The 19,510-nt window shown below is 55.6% G+C and overlaps 1 protein-coding gene across 1 annotated transcript in view; it reads right to left on the reverse strand.

Annotated features, from left to right (window-relative positions):
* COL16A1 (collagen type XVI alpha 1 chain) overlaps window positions 1–19,510 on the reverse strand; it is a gene marked incomplete at its 5' end in the record, with an annotated part of 48,848 nt that overhangs the window by 22,791 nt on the left and 6,547 nt on the right. The window contains 34 exons of the mRNA XM_079698549.1: window positions 268–300; window positions 524–577; window positions 4,202–4,255; window positions 4,388–4,435; window positions 4,614–4,673; window positions 5,375–5,401; window positions 5,493–5,546; window positions 7,411–7,479; window positions 7,666–7,719; window positions 7,805–7,840; window positions 8,148–8,189; window positions 8,402–8,455; window positions 8,543–8,665; window positions 8,983–9,090; window positions 9,316–9,351; window positions 10,123–10,254; window positions 10,554–10,598; window positions 10,721–10,756; window positions 12,649–12,693; window positions 13,045–13,155; window positions 13,231–13,266; window positions 13,937–14,047; window positions 14,513–14,548; window positions 14,690–14,734; window positions 15,356–15,394; window positions 15,544–15,639; window positions 15,725–15,769; window positions 16,149–16,211; window positions 16,587–16,622; window positions 16,719–16,763; window positions 16,889–16,930; window positions 17,200–17,262; window positions 18,358–18,384; window positions 19,409–19,444. Coding sequence (XP_079554675.1) covers window positions 268–300; window positions 524–577; window positions 4,202–4,255; window positions 4,388–4,435; window positions 4,614–4,673; window positions 5,375–5,401; window positions 5,493–5,546; window positions 7,411–7,479; window positions 7,666–7,719; window positions 7,805–7,840; window positions 8,148–8,189; window positions 8,402–8,455; window positions 8,543–8,665; window positions 8,983–9,090; window positions 9,316–9,351; window positions 10,123–10,254; window positions 10,554–10,598; window positions 10,721–10,756; window positions 12,649–12,693; window positions 13,045–13,155; window positions 13,231–13,266; window positions 13,937–14,047; window positions 14,513–14,548; window positions 14,690–14,734; window positions 15,356–15,394; window positions 15,544–15,639; window positions 15,725–15,769; window positions 16,149–16,211; window positions 16,587–16,622; window positions 16,719–16,763; window positions 16,889–16,930; window positions 17,200–17,262; window positions 18,358–18,384; window positions 19,409–19,444 — 1,941 coding nt within the window. The remainder of the gene's footprint in view (window positions 1–267; window positions 301–523; window positions 578–4,201; window positions 4,256–4,387; window positions 4,436–4,613; window positions 4,674–5,374; window positions 5,402–5,492; window positions 5,547–7,410; window positions 7,480–7,665; window positions 7,720–7,804; window positions 7,841–8,147; window positions 8,190–8,401; window positions 8,456–8,542; window positions 8,666–8,982; window positions 9,091–9,315; window positions 9,352–10,122; window positions 10,255–10,553; window positions 10,599–10,720; window positions 10,757–12,648; window positions 12,694–13,044; window positions 13,156–13,230; window positions 13,267–13,936; window positions 14,048–14,512; window positions 14,549–14,689; window positions 14,735–15,355; window positions 15,395–15,543; window positions 15,640–15,724; window positions 15,770–16,148; window positions 16,212–16,586; window positions 16,623–16,718; window positions 16,764–16,888; window positions 16,931–17,199; window positions 17,263–18,357; window positions 18,385–19,408; window positions 19,445–19,510) is intronic.

Genomic DNA, 19,510 nt, shown 5'->3' on the forward strand with positions numbered 1-19,510 from the left:
CAACTGCTGAGGGCAGGCCTCTGAGTTACCACTGCCCAGAGCACCCATGGCCACCTGGGTGCCTTCACAGAATTCCTTCAAACACTCGCTCAGCAAACACCGGCCCCTGACTAGGCCCCCTCAGCCAGATGCCTGGCATGCACGGTCCCCACAAACAGCTCCATCTGCAGCTCTCTGTGTGTGGGGCCACGCAGCTGAGCGCTTACTACAACGATCCCCTTAGGGGAACCCCTGCCAGTTCCTACGCCCTCCCTCTGACTCCCTTACCTTAAGGACGTGCTGCTCAATGGGCAAGGATCCCTGCAAGAGACAGACACGAGGGCTCAGAGGGCGAGCGGAAGGGGGACGGAGATTTATGGCACCAGGTGGAGCCTTGGGGAGCCACGTGGCATCCAGGTTTCTCCCAGCCTCAGAAGACGGAGGGAAGAGGGACCGCCACAGCAGTTAAGGGCGCTAGCATGGCAAGCTCAGCCCTGGGAAGAGCAGGGGAGGCGCTGGACAGTGAGTCCAGACCGCTACCTACCAGCTCTGCAGTCAGCCCAGGCTGTCCTGGCAAACCGTTGTTCCCAGGCACTCCCTGCAGCCAAGAAGAGACACGGGTGAGTGGACACCTCTCTCTAGCCTGCAGGTCACCCAGATTCTTTCTCACCATCGCCACTGCCCCTCCCCCTCATCCTGAAGAGCTGAGAGCCCTGGCTGACATCTATTCTCAGCTCAAAAGTCTCCAGGGGCTTCCCTGGTGGCGCAGTGGTTGACAGTCTGCCTGCCGATGCAGGGGACACGGGTTCGTGCCCCGGTCCGGGAAGATCCCACATGCCGCGGAGCTGCTAGGCCCGTGAGCCATGGCCGCTGAGCCTGCGCGCCCGGAGCCTGTGCTCCGCAACGGGAGAGGCCACAACAGTGAGAGGCCCGCGTACCGCAAAAAAAAAAAAGAAAACAAAAAGTCTCCAGACTGTTTGTAGGGGGAGCTGAGGAGGCCCAGTGGGGTGACCAGTCCAAATGATTTCTTCCCCTACATGTTAGGGCAGTGGGTCTTCTATATAGTAAATAACTATTATTTCTTTCTGCGCTAAGTACTTTTCCTATATTTTCTCATTTAATCACCACAGTTGTTTTGGTGAGGTGAGTGTTATCTCCATCTTAAAAACAAGACGAAGAACTCAGAGAGGCAAGCAACTTGCTAAAGGTCACAGGACGAGCAAGGCACAGAGGTGAGATTCAGATTGAGGACCACTGGCTTCAACCCCTGTCTTAACCACCATTTCTGCATCATTCCTCAAAAGACATTCCCCAGAACACTCATGCACACACAGCGTAGAGGCCTGGGAGTCATACCCACCTAGGTGCAAATTCTAACTAACTACCTGTACAACTTTTGCCAGGTTACTTGTGGGGAGGTGGGGGGGAATCTCTGTGCCTCAGTTTCCTTTTCTGTAGAACAGTGGTAGTTCGTGGTGAGGCTTAAAGGAGATCATGGCTATAAGCTTAGTACAGAGCATGGCACAAGGGATGCTCACGTTTACCACCCAGACTCTGTTCCCCTTACAGACTCACAGTGCACATCTGCATATTAAATACTCCACGGAGGCAGGGAGCATGCTCGCTTTTAAATGCCCAGCGCCCGACCTGGAGGAGGCACGCATCACATACATGCTGAGTGAACGCACTGCTGCTCACTCTGCTCCCCCGACACGGGATTTCCTTGGCCTGCTCTGAGAGCCGGCCTCCCTTCAAGTCCCAGCTCCCAGCAATAGAACATGCCAACCTCCCTGGCAGCCCACCTGATTTCAGGCCAGGCTCCACCAGGCCTGCCTGAGTCAGACCTGGAGTCCGTCTCCCCCGGCCCCTCCTGCACCTCCACGTGCCGTCCCCCAGCCCTGCTCATTCCGAGTCCTCAATGAGTTAAGAAGGCCAAGTGCTTAGAATAGCCCCTGGCACAGGGGAAACACCGTGACCGGGTTAATTCTAATTATGCCCCTAAATTATCATTCACCCCCTGCCCCACTCTCGGTTGTCTGTGTTAGTTCAAGCCTGATACTTTGTGATTTTCTTTTCCTGCGCGCCCAGAACTATACCTCCCACTTGTTCTACTGTAGGAGTGAAGAGCTACCTATGCACTGTCTACTAGCTATAGAGCCGCACACTTCTTAACATCTATAGGAATGGATGGGGATTACTGGAGCTCTGGATGCTGTCTATCTCTGAGCCTGTTCCTGCACCTGAAGAGAGGAGCTGCTGGGCCCTCCCTTCCTTGAAAGGACTGCAGGAGACGACCAGGGAAGGGGACCTGCACCCTGCCTGGCACAGGGCAGGTGCCTGCAAGCAGCAGCCTCGGCTTGGTCTCCAGCACTGGTGCCAGAAGAGGACTCTGGTGCCTGGGACCAAACTCGGTGGCAGTCACTCTTTTCTGCCTCGTTCCCCCAACATGTCTTGGCAGGGTTCACATGACATCTGCGTGCGCTTGTTAATGGGTCACTTTGAAATGACTCTCACGCTTCTCCAGGCAAACTGCAAGCCCCCTGCAGCCTGATTCCTGTTTCCTGGCAGTGCAGCAGGAAGCCCGGACACTTATTAAAGGTGTGGCTGGCCTGTGGGGGACACAGAGATGGCTCTAATTCTGAGCTCTCAATGAGACAGAGAATTGGAATACTGACAGAGGCTCCCATCAGCAAAGGGGGCCCACCAGAGCAGATTCTCAGCCCAGGGTGAAGGGGGCTATATATAAAATCATCAGGGCAGGGGGGAGTAGTTTGTAAAAAGCTTCCATGCAGTTCTGCTCTGCCTTTTCAGGTGAGACTCACTCTTCCAGGAGCTGGGAGCCAGACACACAGAAGCTACTGTCTATGCCTCCTATAGGGCCTCTGGGAAGTGTGGCCTGGCATGCAAACCTTGGGGAGCCACCCTGCAGGGCAGTGGAGGGCAGAAGAAAGTGCCCTGCACGGGAAAGCCCCAGCCCAGCACTGCCAATTTGTAGCTGATGACTTCAGACAAGATATTTCACCTCCCAGAACCTCAGTGTGCCCAGCTGTGACTTAGGGATCCACCGCCTTCCTATTGGAGTTGATGTAAGGCTCAAACAAATGCGAGAGAATGGATGTAAAATCATAACAGTGGTTGTTGTCATAATGAGGGCTAATGCCTTCTGAGCATTCACTATATGCCAGGCAAGGTTCTACACATTTAGCATGCATTAACTTGTTGAATACTCACAAAAGCCCCATGAGGTAGGTTCTGTAATTACAATATCTCCACTTAACAGATGAAGGAACTGAGACACAGAGAGGGTAAGTAACTTACCCAGCATCACAAAGCTAACACGTAGCAGAGCTGTGATTCAAAGTCAGGCTGCCTGGTCCTGGAACACACACTCTAATCATGATGCCACAAGGATCTCAACTCCTACTGCTCTCCCCTAACTCCCTGGCCTCCTTCCTGTTCTCCAAACACGGCAGGCACGTTCCCACCCCTGGGGCCTTCGTACCTGCTCCCTTGTCTATCTGTCAGGAATACTCTCCTCTGCAGGCTCTCTCCTCATTTTCTTCAAGTCTTTTTATTTTTTCTTTTTCCCTTTTTTTCCTTTAAGTCTTGATTTAAACATCCCCTTCTTTTCAACACTTTTCTCAAATATCCTCCCTGGGCTCCTCCCATTTTCTATCCTCACTCCCTGCTTTAACCTTCTTATCAGGACATACCACTTTCTAACATACTATATTTATTTCTCTTGCTTATCGCCTGTTTCTCTTACTAGAAATACAAGCTCCCAGAGGGCAGAGATTTCATTCTGTCCACTGCTGTATTGCCAGCACCTAAAACAGTGCCTGGAAAATACTAGGTGTGAAAAAATTTCGTTGCATGAATGAATGTTGAACGCTGCTCCAAAATGGTGAGCTCTGCACCAGTGTCAAGGATTGTTAGCCGACCCAGGTTCTGGGTTCCTGACAGCTGACCAAGGCCCGAGCTTGACACAGGTGTCAGTGGGGTACCTGGGCTACAACAACACGGCATTCCTCAAAAAAGGTCTGGGAGTACACACAGCCTGCCCTCAGGGACCAGCGCGCCCTCCGTACCACTCTGGGAAGCGGGAGCACAAGGAGTGAGAAATGACACATACAAGCGTTGGGGCAGGGGAGCGGCACACTTGGGGTCCAGCACAGAGCATGCGCCCTGTTGCCTTGACCCCTCTTCTCTTCTCCCTCTTTACCTGAAGCCCAGGCATTCCAGGGGGGCCTGGTGGTCCAGGAATACCCGGAGGACCCTGAAGGAGAGAAGAAACCATCAGACCCAGAAGAAAGTTCTGCCCCATCGCTGGGGGCGCTGGCGTTAGGATGGGCAAGCCTCGGGGCGCTGGCAGACAAGAGGAGAGACAGAGGAGACAAGCGACACACACCTGCGGGCCCGGCTGCCAGGAGCTGCCCATCCAAAGTCCCGGAGCACCCTGGGTGGGAGTGGGGATCGCAAAAGAAGGGGAGAGGTTATAGGCAACGTCCACCCCAAGCACAGGGCTGCGTGGGGACGCAGTTGGCTGGGGAGCAGGGGCCTGTGCGTCTTGGGCACAAGGCCGGAAGCCAGGCCTCACCCCCAGGTCGGGGGGGAAGGCTCTCAGCACCACTTACCGGCATGCCAGAGAAGATGGGGTCCCCTCGGGAGGGGCAGGAGCACTCCCCTGGCTCACCCTGAAAAGAAAAGAGCCTTTGTCAGCAGGGGGCGAGGATGGAGGACCCTCTGTTAATCAACAGCTGGGAGGCAGGGCAGGCTCTAGAGATGGAGAGGGCAGGATTTAAATCCAGGATCGGCCTCTTTCGACTGTACCCTTGGGTAATCTGCTTAACCTCTCTGAAACTCAGTCTCCTCATCTATAAAATGGGGATAATAATACCAAATGCATAGACTGTCATGAGGATGGAATGCATGAATGTATATAGAGTTCCTGCCATGTGCCAAGCACTCAGCCATCAACAGCTCTTGGTGTTACTGAATTTTTAGCTTCATCATTGTCTGCTGCTGCATAAGTATTCAGCCCCATTCCCCTTGGCCCAGCCTGGCTTCCATGCCCTTCTCTCCTGGCCCCTCATATCCCTGTCCTCTCACTAGTCCTTCTGAACTCAGCTCCTTCCCCTGTCTTGTAACTCAGCGTCCATCTGAAAATGCAGCTTCCCCCGATGGGGGTCTTAGAGCTCTCTGGGTCTCCTGGGATCCTGGTTGAGCCCTGGGCCAGCAACAAGGGAGCTAGTGGGTGGCAAGGAGACCAGGATGACTCCTCAGCACCCATCCTTCAGTCCAGGGCTACAGCCAAGTGCAGAGGGTCCCCTGGGTGGTGGAGCTCCAGGGGCTGCTAATTTCCCCAGAGTATTGGTCACAGGTTCCTGGGACTTACCTTTTCTCCCTGCGCTCCCTTTTCACCCTGCAGGGAAGAAACACAGGGAGATGAGTAGATAGGGGTGTGGAGAAAGGGCCAGATGTGGCTTCCTGCTGCCCCACGACACGGTACTCACCAGCATCCCTCTGGCTCCTGGAAGTCCAGTCTGTCCTTGCTGTCCTTCAGGGCCCTGAAGGGAGAGAGCCCAGGGTCAGTGGGCGAGGCTGGACAGCAGCCAGCAGGGGAGGGTGATAGGACAAACAGAAGCAGCGCCAGGCTCCCCTGAAACCCACACCCCGGTGCCCATGTCCTAGAATAGGAGACTGAGGCCCAAGAGACAAGGCGAGGAGGAAGGAGGAAGAACACTGGCATTTCCCGAGCACTTTCTGGGTGTCAGACACTGAGCCAAGCACCTGTCAGGGAACACTGGATGGAATCCCCACTCCCAGCCCTGCAGGATGGTATTGTTCCATTATACAGGTGACAAAACAGAGGCTTAAAGACATTTTGTAATAGACCCAACAGCATGGCTGCACCCAGGTCTGTGCGGCCCAAAGTCCCTGCTCTGTCCTCTTACCCTTTAGTGTTTGACACAATTCTCTCCATCATAAAAGTTCTCTCAGTTGATTTGAGGAGACAGGAATTTCAGCCCCGATTTGTCAACAAGGAACTGAAGGCCCTGAGAGGCTGTCACTGGCCTAAGGTCACACAACTAGTGAGTGCGGCGCCAGAATTGGGAAACCTCCCGGATGGGATTCAACTTGAGGGAAGACGGTCTGGAGAAGTCAGCAGGGCTTTCTGACGGCTGCTGTCCTGTGGGACAGGCCACCTTCGCACGTGGGACTCAAAGCTCCCTGAGGACCAGGGTCGCCTTCACCTTCACCTCTGCCTTTACCGGGAGCTCCCTGGGACAGGCGGGGACCCTGACTACCCAGCTGTGCTAGGCAACCACACGGACGGTGGGGACTTGGGCAAGGCCGTGGCCCCTCTGGGCTTCAGCGCACCCTCAGGAGGAATCCATCTGTGATTCCCAAACTGGGTCTGGAATTTCTCTAGGGATCCATAAAGACAGAAAAGATACAGTTCACGGGCTATTTTCAACATTACCAAAAGGCCTAGGAAAAATTATACATCTGCCCACAACCTGGCATGGCACAGGCTGGCTGAAAGGTAGCATTTCTTTGATTTAGGCTAGAATTATATCATCTTAAAAAATTCTAGTGGGTTCATGTGGAGTCGAAGCTAGCTATTATACAGGTCTTTGATGAATAAAAATGAGGAAATGCGTATATTATTACCTAATCTATGCAATTTGTTCAACAGACACATGTTTCAGAACATGGGAATCACTGGTGGGACAGCAATAAAGGGAGGTCCTTGAGGGTAACAAGGTTGAAAGTGTTGCTGGTCTAGATAGATCTGTGTGGGCTAGTACGGTAGCCAATAGCCACATGCGGCTACTTAAATTTAAAATAATTAAAATTAAATCTAAAGTTTAGTTCTTCAGTCACACTAGCTACATTCTGAGTGCTCAACAGCCACGTGGGGCTGCTGGCCACATCTCAGGCAGGGCAGAGAGTTCTATTGGGCAGCACTGTTTTAGATGATCCCGAATGACTCCAAGGTTTGAAGTGGAGGGTGGCAGGCAGAACATATGGGCTTTGAGTCAGACAGACCTGGGTTCAAGTCCCGGCTCTGTCTCCTCACTCTCTGGCCTTCAGTTTCCTCATCTGTGAAATGGGGATAATCATAGCCGTTCCCTTACGGGGCTGTTGTGAGGATTAAGTGAATCTCTGTTTGTTTAGAGCTTAGCACAGGGCCTCAGCACCGTCACTGCTCAAAAACTAGTGGTGTTCAAAACTATCATTCTTCAGGGGCTCCCCGCAAACAGGGCGGTCTTCCTTCTCCCAGGCCGGGACAGGCTGAGGCCTCTCTCCTCCCATCCCCCATGCTGCTGGGAAGGGCAGGGTCAGCCCCGTGCCCTCTTCCTGGAGGCAACGCCCTTGGTCCAAGCAACATCCCCAGTGTGGAGCGCGGGGTGGGGGGGGCCTTACCGGAGGCCCAAAGACACTGGCACCAGCAGGTCCCACAGGCCCAGTGGCTCCTTTCACCCCTGGAGATCCCTGTAGAAGAGAGGGTACAAAGGTTGCAAGGCCAGAGTTTGAAGCTAGCTACAATCCAGCAGGTGAGACCAGGCCTTCCTTGGGCAGCCCTCTGACGAACATCCCTCAGCTCCCATGTCCCCCGTGCCCACTGCCAGGACATTCCGAAGTGTTATAAGTCTAGAGCCCAAGCAGGCAGAGGCTCACCTTGGCACCCTTCTCTCCAGCAGGGCCAGGTGGCCCCCGAGGTCCCAGAAGCCCCTGCAGATGGAAGTACACTTAGTTATCTCTATCCTAGAGTGGCCCCTTCGCCTGCCCGTCTCCTCCAGGCCCGAGGCAGACGTACCTGAATGCCAGGCAAACCCTGGGCTCCAGGCTCCCCCTGCAAGTCAGAAAAGGCAGACTGGGCCACAGCTGCCCAAGCCAACCTGCCCCGCCGGCAGACCTGGTCTGGGGTGGGGTGTCTCCCAGCCCAAACTCAGGAGAGCTCCCCAAGGAGACTCTGAGGGTCAGAGAGGGGCAGGGGGTCAAAACCAAAGTCCCCAACAGAAACAACCGCGGGCCAGGGCTGTGCCCTTGAGCATCTGGGGGCAGGCAGAGCTCTGAGGTTTGGGGGGCAGGTGGGAGTGAGCAGCTGGGTAAGGGAAGTGCTGGGAGGCAAGCAGGCAAACGTAAGGCTGGAGACTCACCTGAGGCCCCTGGACTCCCACTCCTGGAGGCCCTGGCTCTCCCTGAAGAGGCAGGACAAGCTTGCGCTTGAGATTCCCCACTCACCCTTCTCCCCTGTCCCAGCCCCTCCTCCTGGACCTCCTCCACCTCCGCCCCCTCCCTGCTCTGCAGCTGATCTCCATTCCCCCCTCCAGGCCCACCGTCCCCACGCATCTCCGCATCCGCACCCTCACCCACACAGAGCTGCAGCCCAGGCCCTCACACTCACACACACCTGTATGCCCTTCAGTCCTGGGGGTCCTTGAACTCCTGGTAGACCAGGCTGGCCCTAAAAGACACAGGTGAGCCATGGGTCCCTCAGGGGAAAGGGGGCAGGAGGGAGAGAAGGACAAGAGGGCAGGTAGCCAGAACTCACCGGTTTACCAGGCCGGCCCACGCCTTCCGGCCCAGGATCTCCTTTCAGACCTGGCTTCCCAGGAAGTCCTGCCCTGTCGGTCAACGCCCCCTGCAGGCTGGGGCAGGCAGTGCAGCCATCACCCTGGTCAGAGAGGGGCACAGCCAGGAGCTCGTGAGCCAGGCCTGGCAGCCAAGCCGGGAGGAGACGTCGGAAAGGGGATCCTTGTGCCCTTCTGAAAGCTCTGCCCCTCCACTGACCCCTCCTCAGCCTGGGATATCAAAATCGGCCCCTGACACGCCTAGCTCTCCTTCCTGCCTCGGAGAATAGCCAAGGCGCCTCCACCCAATGATTCTGGCATCCCCTGAGGCTCACAGCCTGACCCCAAGTCCTTCCCCTCACTAGCTCTCAGCCTAATCTCTTTTCTGCTCATGCAAAAAACTGCCCCCTGCCTGACTGACCTTTTCTCCTTTTGGCCCTGCAGGGCCCCGAACCCCAGGATCTCCTGACAGTCCCGGCCGCCCCATGGTGCCCGGTGTTCCAGGATCTCCAGGATTCCCAGCATCGCCCTGTAAGGAGTAGGGTTCAAAGAGGGCAGGGGTGATCCAGCTGGAGTAGGGCTCAAGGAGGGCAGGGCACGGTGCCCTCTTGGGACCTGCAGGCACTCAGAGCCCTTCACTGGGGCTGGGGGCTGGGCAGGGAGTGGAGAGTGGGCACAGGGCAATCAGGAATAGGAGGCGGGGAGGGCATCTGAGAGGAGGTGGTGCCCACCCGTGCCCGCCAAGTTATCTTACCTTCTGCCCTTTCAATCCATGCTCTCCAGCTTTGCCCTGAGGAGAAAGCACTTCCAGCACCCATTCACTCATACTAGACACCCTTAAGTGTCTGGCAGTGTGTTAGACTCCGGGAATATACAATATACAAGACAGGTCAAAATCTCTGCTCTCATTCTAGTGAAGCGATATTCAAGAGAAGAGACTTGAGCCAGGCTCCCTGCCTGGGTGATCCTGGGCAAGTTACTTAACCTCTTTGTGCCTCGGTTTCTTTATCCGTCAAATGGGGACAATAAAAAGAGCACAGGCTTCTCCCTCGTAGGGTTCCTGTGAGATGAGACAAGCTGATATACATGAAACAGTGCATGGCTCACGATGTACACTATGTCAGCATTCACTGCTATTAGTAAGGCAGTAACAATAATAATCGCCACAGTGGTAATTATCATTTCTTGAATGCCTATTGTGTGCTGTTAAGTTCTTCACACACATCGTTCCCAGGCTTTACAACAACACCATGCATAGGAAACAGAGGCACAGAGAGGGGAAGTAACTGGCTCAAGCCAAAGGGCTAGTAAAAGGCAGATCTGGACTTCGAACCCAGGTCCGTCTGGTTCCAGGTTGGTGGTCTTTCTGCACAGCCGGCCATGCTGTGTCCCAGGACGAAGGGTGGAGGCCTGTGAGGCCAGCTCCCTCTGGGGACAGAGGTACTGACCCCTCCACACACTCTCACCTACTCCCCACTGCACAGGGAGCCTAGAGACCCAGGCAGCCCCTGTCCCCCTCAAGCCCTGCCTGTATCCCACCTCCACAGGCCCCAGAACTCACCTGTTTTCCTGGCAGGCCAAAGCCTGGATGCCCAGGCTCCCCCTTCTCTCCGGGAGGCCCAGGCAAGGCCACCACGTGGCTGTCCCCATCCTGGTGCTTGGACAGGGCTGTGCATGACTCACAAGGCTCCCCCTGCCAAGCAAGGACACAGAGTTGGGGGACCCCAGGCAGATTTGGAATCTGGGGCTGGGGAATGTAGCCTGGCCTGACATAGCACCTGTGCTTGCCAAGGGATATCTCAGGAGACATTGTGGGAAAACAGGTAAGAAACGAAGGTGGGGGCCAAGGCCTCAGGGGTCCTGACCTCATGCTAAGGAATCAGATGTTACCCTCGGGCAGTGGGGAGCCTCGGAGGGTTTGAAGTAGAGCAGGATAAGCGTGTGTTTGGGAAGCGGGCACTGGCTGCGGCGCAGGGAACGTCTTCAACTCACCTTCTCCCCCTTGATGCCTGTGGGTCCCACTGGCCCTGGAGGTCCCTGTGTGATAAGAAGCCATGTGTGAGGCCCAGCATCTGCCTGGGCCGTGCTGGGGCCTCTCATCTCCCCGCGTCCCACCTTGTCCTTCTCCCCAGAGTTGTTGCCATCCAAAGCTCACTTACCAGACTGCCGGCTGGCCCTGCCTCCCCGAAATTACCCTGAGAACAAAGCAGAGAACACAGGGTCAAAGTGAGGAGGCCACTCTAGGTCATTCCCAAACCCCAAACTACACAAATAACCCCTTGGGACCCCCAACTACCCCCCTCATTTCCTGGCTAGGGAAACTGAGACCCAGAGAGGGAAAGGGATTTCCCCAAGGTCCCCATGGGAGTCTGTGGCAAGCCTGTTTCTGTCCCCAGCCTCACTCTGCAGATTCCCAGCCCCACCCTCAGCTCTGGCCCAGCACACAAAGATCACGAGTTCATTTATCCAACAGTCACTCGCTGGATGCCTGTACACAATGTGCACTCAGCGAGGTGCCGGTAGGTAGCAGTGAACAGCACAGACAAACACACTTGTGGAGCTTACACCCTTGTAGGGACACCAAGAACTTTTAAGTAATTTTAACTGAATAGCGATGAGTGCTGTGAAGGAAATAAACAGGGTGATGAAACAAAGTAGGCGGGGGAGGCCGTTTTAGGCAGGATGGTCAGAGGAATGTTAGCCACAATTATTATCAGAAAGACGAGACAAAGGCCAGCCAATGAAAGAATAGGGGGAGGTAGAGAGGAAAAACCTTCTAGACAGTGGGAGTCATAAGTACAAAATCTAAGAGGTGGGAACATTCTTGACATATTCCAGAAAGTAAGGAGGGCAGCACATCTAAGGCACAGGAAGTGGGGAGAGGAAAACCAGATGAACCTTCAAGGCAGGCAGGGCCAGGTGTCCAGGGTCTTGTTAGGCATAGAAGGCCTTCAGTACAAAGTCGAGTCATAGAAGGATTTTAAGCAAGGAAATAATGTAACCTGAGGTTTTTATTTGTTTTGTTTTGTTCTTTTCTTTTCTTTTTTAACAAAGCCCCATTAGCTACTGGATGAAAAAGTTTAAGAGCTGCAGTGGCCACAGGCAGCCCAGCTAAGGGGCTGCCGCCATCATCCCAGTGAGAGATGATGGGACCCAGACGAAGTGGTGGTCGTGGAGGTGAGCAAAGCAGGTGGAGTTGAGAGAGGTGCTGTGGCAGAACTGTCAAATGGAGATGATGTGGAGATGGGAGGAATCAAGGATGCTGCACCGTTTGGGGTTTGAGGAGGTTTGAGGAACTGGGTATATGCCATTTACAGAGATGGGGGGACCATAAGAGGAAACAAGTGTGGGGCGGGGGCACAAAGCTGCATTTGAGAAATGACAGGCGCGGTTTGCTTGGTAGAGCGGAGTCTGAATGTATATTCCAGTGTTTCTCACACTTGAACACTCGTATACCCACAGGACCCCTCATTTGAGTGACATTGCATTATTAGTTCCATGCTGTCATTTGTCTCCAATGCAACCACAAATACAAATGTTCACATGGCATTGAAATTGAGTAACCCAGCTGAGTAGGGAAGATGACCAACTCTGGAGCCACATTCCCTGGGCTCAAATCCCAGGTCTGCACCCAAACACCCATGTGACTTTGAGCAATTTACTTGGCCTTTCTGGATTTCCGTTTCCTCATCCATAAAATGGGAATAATGGAGTACCTAACCCATGAGGTTTTGGGAGGAGGAAACAAGTCAATACACCTATAAGCCCTTGGAATGCTGCTCGGCACAAAGTAAGTGGTAAAGAAGGGTTATTATTATTTTATTATAAGGTAGCCTTGAATGTACTTAATTGTCTTGGATTATCAGTAAATTAAAAATACAACACTAAGGAACTTTCTTGGAGAACATGCGGGCTCTCAGAAATCAATTCTTTGACTCCAGTCTCCAAAACACTGATGAATTTCTTTCTCTGTGGATTTACAGTTTGATCTCTTGTCTATGTTGTCCCTATTCCCCGTCCAGGGGCCCCCTCCCCTGCCTCCTGGCCAAGAAGACCCCGGTGTTCCTGACATCTAACCAGGTCTCACCTTCTCTCCTTTCAGCCCTGTTGGCCCTGGAGCCCCAACTTTCCCCTGAAAAACAATCAAGTCACAGTCACTGCATCTCCCCACTCCCATCCCTCCAAGACTCCATGGGTCCCAGTGTCCACCCAGAAGGAGAAAGGCCAGCTCAGAATTACAAATCCCACAACCCTGCAGGTAGCTGGACAACTACCTCTGTTATACAGATGGGCACTCAGAGGTTCTAAGAGGGAGTACCAGGGCAGTGCAAGGGTGGAGGGAGACACCGGGCTACAGGTCTGGAGAACCTGCCTCAGGGCCTCCCTCCTGGTCTCTGCCTTGAGACCCAGAGCCTAAGGAGCCAGGGAGGCCACCAGTGTGGCAAAGATGGGCTGGCCTGGCTAGGAGGCAGCAGTCACTCACCGGAAGGCCAGGCAAACCGAGGCCAGGAGGGCCCACATCTCCTTTGGGCCCTATAGAGGGCCCAAGATGTTGGGCTGCTATGGCTGAGCTGCAGGACAAGCAGGACTCCCCCTGGGGAAGGAAGAGAAGGGATCAGAAAGGCTCCCAGTAGTCAGAAGGGGTCAGCCAGAGAACAGCGTCCCTCACCTTTTCTCCTTTGAGGCCTTGGATGCCAGGGTCACCCTGCAGGGAGAAAAGGTTTATGGGCTGAGAGACTGGGTATGTTGGGGCACCCCAAATTTCCTAGCCATATATGAGGACAGCAATGTCACACACCACAAACCCTTCAAACACCCAGGGGTCCCAGGGGATTCAAGGTCAGCACCCCAGAGCTGGGGCTCATCAACCCATGCGACAGATGGAAGAAATGAGGCCAGGCTAAGCTACCCCGCCAGAAGTGCCGGTACATACCCGATCACCCTTTTGTCCAACAGCTCCCAGGCCCTCCTGAAAAAAAGGGTCTGTGAGGGAGTGGGGTACAGAGTCCAGCCCAGGACCATAACCCAGCCCTGCCCGCTCCTTTCCTCCATCTCCAACCAATACCCAATCCCAGGAGGAGGGCACAATCTCACTCACTATAAGGGTTGGCTCCACCCCAGCTTGCCCAAAAGGCATCTTAAGCCTTGGCTGGGAGAACCCTGGTTGGTTACCATGGAGACCTGGGGTGGCCTTCTAGCCTAGCCCTAAACTCTATGGTTCAGCCCCCACCCCCATGGAGCTAAGAGCCTAGACTCTCTGCCCACGGTGTCTCTATGGCCATGAGAAGTTTCCAGCCCCTCTGCCCAACTCCTCTCCATGATTATGCCCCCTGGTTTTTTGGTGGAGTCCCACAAGGGCCACCCTGGGCACTCACCCTGGCTGGTGCAGGATCACCCGGTTCTCCCTTGGGCCCTGGCTTTCCAGGGAGCCCCACAAAGTTCTGGAACCCTTCAGGCAGCGTTGGACACACTTCGCAGGGGTCACCCTAGCAGAAGGGAGAGAGCATGAGTGGACAAGTTGGGGCTAAGACCCTGGGGAAGGCAAGGAGCTCTAGGCATGGGGTGGGCCAGGGCAAAGTGGACAGCAGGAACACTGAGGGGGCTTTCCGTTCAACTACATCCTCAAAAAACAAAAAAACAAAAAAACAAAACTACATCCTCAAACAAGGCATAAAAAATCACTGTGTCCCATTTAGAGGTGTGGCAACTTGGGCAAAGGGAAAAGCTCATTGACTTGCTGTGTTCATGTGCGTGGTCGAGGTGGGATTTGAACCTGTCTGTGTAACTCCAAAGCCAGGCCCTTTAGTAATCACACTCACACCATGGGACCAAAGAAGGGGTGGGGGTCCCCCGAGGAGGGTCCCAGGCCCAGCGCCCTTGATGCTCAGTGTCACCTTCAGAGAAAGGCTTGCCCCCCATCCCAACGTGGGGTAACCAAGCCTGGGACTCACCTTCTCTCCCCTCAGCCCTGGAACCCCTGGCTTCCCCTGTTGGAGAAGCAGTGAGCGTTAGTGCCACAGCAGAGAGGGACCGAGGACCTAGCCCCTCTCTCTCTGGAGGCCTTGGTAGATGAGGCCTGGGTGTGGTGGGCAGTGGCTCCCCTCCCCCACCAGATTGGGGTCACTCACAGGTTTCCCACCAGGACCTTCCTTTCCCGGCACTCCGGAGCTGCCCTGTGGTCAGAAGAAGGGTTAAGGGGGAGGCTTCTGGCTGTGACCTCAGCCCATGCACCCCTTTGCCATCCAGTTCCCTCTCTGGACGGCAGGACAATCTCGCCAAATCTCCCATCTCCTCTCGGTCGGTTTTGTCAACAAACACTCCCTTCCTGTTGCCTGTCCTTCTCCATGTCTAACCTGAGTCCTTCTGGTTGCAAAGGAAGGGAGAACATGAGGCCTCTATGTGCCCCTTCCCCGGTGCAGCACGTTTGGAGGTGACACGGGTGATCCCAGAGGAACCACAGCAGAAAGACATTTCCAGGGTTTTCTGCTTGTCAAGGCGTAAGGCCCTAAAATGAGCTTGGGCCCTCCAATTAGGCCACTCCGGTCATTACCAGACTTAGGCCTCCCCGTCCCTGTGCCTGCAACCCACGCCGAGGCTCCGAAGTCGGCAAGCACTGGGATGGGGACACTGCCCACTGCGGGGCCCAGCCCCCTAGCCCCTTCCCCAACATGCCGGCCACCTCCCTCCTCCCCGCTGCTGGCCCTGCTGCCCCGGCCACCCCGGCCCCACTCTCCTCTCTCCTCCCGCTAAGCAGGGGGCCTGCCGCATGTGTCCCTGCTTCTGCTTGTGCTTACCTTGTCTCCCTTGGGGCCTGGAGGGCCACCTGGGTCCCCCTGAAGGCAGAAACAGGGTCAGGCAGGGGCTTCCCAGGGCCCTTCCCCCAACCAGGCCCCCCTGGGACCAAGCCTTACCTCCCCACCCCTGGCCAGGAGGGAGAAGGGTCTCTGAGGAAAGGAGGGCAGGAGGGGCAAGGGGTACTCACCGGGGTCCCAGGAAGTCCTACCCCAGTGGGCCCAGGGAGGCCAGGGGGTCCAGGCTCTCCCGCCAGCCCCTCAGGCCCAACAAAGCCAGGGTCTCCCTGGCACAGACATAAGGTGGGTATGAGAGAGCCACCGCCTCAGCCCCATCACCCACTCTTCACCCCTCAGACGCCCACAACTCACCTTCTGCCCTTTGGGCCCCATTACACAGATCTCTCCTGGCCGGCCCTGTGGGCAGGGAGAGGGTCTAAGAATGGCTGAGGCCTGGCACCTCCCGGGGACAGCAGCCCCACTGGGACGTGTAAATACCCAGCTGCCCACCCTCCCTGCCCTGTCCTGTCCCAAAGCCTGACTTCACCCAGTGCCCCGAGGTCACTAGATGTCAACGTCAGGACATTGGAGGTCAGGGGCTCCTAGGCTGGGAGTCAGGATGCCCAGGGTCAGGCCCTTTTCTGCCCCCTCCTGGGGCACAGTTCTCCCCTCCCTGGGTCTCTGTTCTGTCTGAGCAGAATAGTGGGTTAGATTAGGAAGCTTATGCTCCAGCATTTCAGGATCACGTGCTGAGGGGTGTGGGGATCATGCTGAGGAAGGGTCCCAAGAACCGTACATCTCGGCCTGGCTTTCCTGACGAGCCCTTGATGCCTCCGTCTCCCTTCTCGCCTTTCTGGCCCTGAGGAAGGAAGAGGCAAAGTGACTGGGGCTGAGAGAAGGGGCTGGAAGAGCCAGGACAGCTCCATCTGGGGAGGGAAAACTGCTTTCTAGATCCGTGGTCTCAGCCTTCCTAGAGATTAAATGGCTTCACAGGAGGGGAGACAACAGGAAGAACTGCCACCAGCCAGGCCACTCGCTCAGGGAGTCTGTGGCTTTTCTCTCCAGGTCTGGCAGGAATCTGGACAAGGCAGGAGGACTGGGAGGCTTCGGGAGTACTACCAACTCTGGGCCCAGTGACACCATCCCCTAGGATGACTTTGGACACCTCCCTCCTCCTGTCTGTAGGGTTCGCAGACCTCCCTGGCACCCACCCCTCAACATCCTGGCCCATTACCTTCTGGCCTGTGGAGCCGGGGAGTCCTGAGGGTCCCTGAGATAAGGAGGGGACACAAAAGAGAGGTGAGGAGAGGAAGGGGAGGCTGGCCAGGACCCCGCTGCCCTGCCCTGTCTCTGGTCCCACACTCACCAAGGCTCCCGACTCCCCCTTCTCTCCCTTTGGGCCTTCTGTACACTGAACAGGGAGATAAGGTGTTGAGAGGGGCCCAGGGTCACCCCCATGGGCTCTGAGGGCACAGCCCCTTCCTCAGGGGCTGACCCCATATTGGCCCTAAAGCAGGCCTCTCCTCCAGGCCTTACCTGAAGCGGGGCGTCCGGGGAGATTCGAACACAGTCATTGCCCTAGAGGTAGGGAGCAAGGGATCAGCCTCCTAGGGGAGCCATCCTAGACCTGTTTTGAGGAGGATGGGCCCAAGAATCCCATAGTCGCAGGTGCCCCTAGAAGATACAGGTTTCCACACACTAACCCCTAGAGAGACCCTGGCCCTCATCCCCTGTTTGGACCAGGCTGCAGTTTTCCATCTGAGATGACAGGATGATGGCTCACATTCCGGCCCAACCCCAGGGTACAGGTGGGAACGTCCTGCCGTGGGCATGGCCGGGGCACTTACCCGGGCTCCCTTCTCTCCCTTGGGTCCTGATGGACCAGGCAGGCCCAGCTCACCATTCCCTCTCTGTGGATGAGACCAAAACAAGGGCTGGGACCAGAGGAGCACATGAGAGCCTTGAAGAAGCTCTCCCCATCCTGGTCTTCTCCACGCATCCACCACACACGGGTGTATAAGTGAGCACAGCCCTGCCCCAACCCTCTCGCCCCCACTCACACAGCATATGGATTCCACGTGCATTCATCCGCCTGTGCCTCCCACCCCAAAAGACCATATTTGGCAAATCCGTAGTTTCAGGCAGAAGGTACCTCTTCTCCCACACTCTAACCCAAGCATGCTAGCTCACACACAGCACACCCAGGGGCACAGGGACACATGTGCGTGGACACACACATGTGCAGTGGCAGACACCCATGATGATGAGTGTCAGGCTGCCCGAGTTCAAATCCTACCTCCACCGCTTACAAGCATGTGTCTCAGGGCAAGTTATGTGAACTGTCTGAACCTCAGTTTCTTCATCAGTAAAATGGGATTCATGTCAGTACCTACCTCAAGGGGCTGAGGTGAGGAAGAAATGTGACACTGTAGGTAAAGTGTGCACCACTTAGCACGCACGTGGAGGTGGCTCCAAGAATGACATTATATACTCACAGGCACACAGAAGTGTGCAATCTCACATTTGCACATCACCCACAAGCTCTGTGATCCTGTCAGGCCCACAGGTATATGGGTTCACCCCCCTGCACATGTACAAACGTGTCCAGAAATGCACGTAGTCACACACACACAAAATCACACCAGTCACCCACGTGGGCACAGCTGGGCCTCGGTTTTCCCTGAAATAAAATGATAGTACCCACGCGGCAAGATGCCTGAGGGGGTTCAGGAAGGTCATGGTGCCAGTGGGTGGCCCAGTGCCTGGTGCACAGTAGGCCCTCAAAAAAGGGCAGTTCTTAACATCCTCACATACACACAACCCCCTACTCTCTCCAACACACACACACACACACACACACACACACACACACACATCTAATCACCCCACATATATGCAGGCTTGGGTAGCCCTGATATATACACACAGCCAGGGGCCACATGCCGTGAGATGGACTAGCACCACTGAAGAGGTCAGGGGTGTCCTGTTCTCCATCTGGGACTCACCTGGGGGCCAGAGGGACCAATTGTGACCTGAGGGGACAGAGGAGAGAGGATGCAATCATCTCAGGGAGGGAGAGGAAAACAGAGGCCCAGAGAGGGCAAGCAACTTAGCCAGGGTCACACAGGGGTGGCTGAACCAACAGCCCAAACCCTAGCCCCTGCTCTGTCTCCCAGGCCAACCAGCATGCTGATTTTATTTCCCAAAGCTGTCAAACTTACGGAGGGGTTTGACCTACCTTCTCTAACCTGCCTGGCTTTGGCTAGCTCCACCCCACAGTTGCTAGGATAACATGGCTGCTCGGTTGCCATGGTAACCCCTGCATAAGTGGGGACCATCAGCCTTACTGGATTTGGTGGAGGACTGGACAGAAACAGGGGAGGGCAGCAGAGGGGATACTTCCTGATGTCCCCCAAGGCCAGGGGCTTAGAGCCGAGGGGAGCGGGGGTTGTGCCCTTCGTGGATCAATGCAGAATGTCAACTCAGAATGTCAGGCTGTGGGAAAGTGGTGACTCATACTGCCCACGGAAGAGACACAGTTGGGTACCAGCTGGGCTCGCACTGAGCCCCTTTCCCTTGTCCTTCTGGACCCCAGAGGGAGGATGGGCCAGGACCAGCTAGAGAGGGATAGGAGGGGAGGCCCTGAGCCAACACGTGGTTTGGGGGGCCATGCTGGGCTGTATCACCCTGAGCCAGCCCTTCTCCTTCTCTGCCTCTAAGATGACGTGGGAAGCCTTCCAAGCAGAGCAGGCCTGAGTCCTTGTGGGGCGAGCCAAGCTGGGATCAGCAACCAAGGCTCTGATTCTGCCAGCAGCCACCCCGTCCCCATTCCACCCGGGAGCCCAATACATTGCATGAGACTTCCTTCCCTGGGGCCCTGGCTTGGTGGGACTGCGAGTGTGGGACAAACCCAGCTCTGGGGGGTGGGCAGGCAGAGAGTGTGAAAGTGCACAAAGACCCCCTTGTCCTGAACCAGGAAGCCGCCAAGCCAACCTCTAGGCAACGCCCACTCCCAGGCCCCGTCCACCCCACCCAGCACATTCTCTCTTCACTCACGTTGCTCTCCCGGGCACCATGGACACAGGGTGGGCACTGAAAGGGAAGAATGGGCCTGGAGGTCAGGTCTGAGAGCCCAGGACCAGCCCTCTCCACCCCACT

This window comes from Hyperoodon ampullatus (genome assembly GCF_949752795.1).
Source record: "Hyperoodon ampullatus genome assembly, chromosome: 2".
Lineage (NCBI taxonomy): Eukaryota > Metazoa > Chordata > Mammalia > Artiodactyla > Ziphiidae > Hyperoodon > Hyperoodon ampullatus.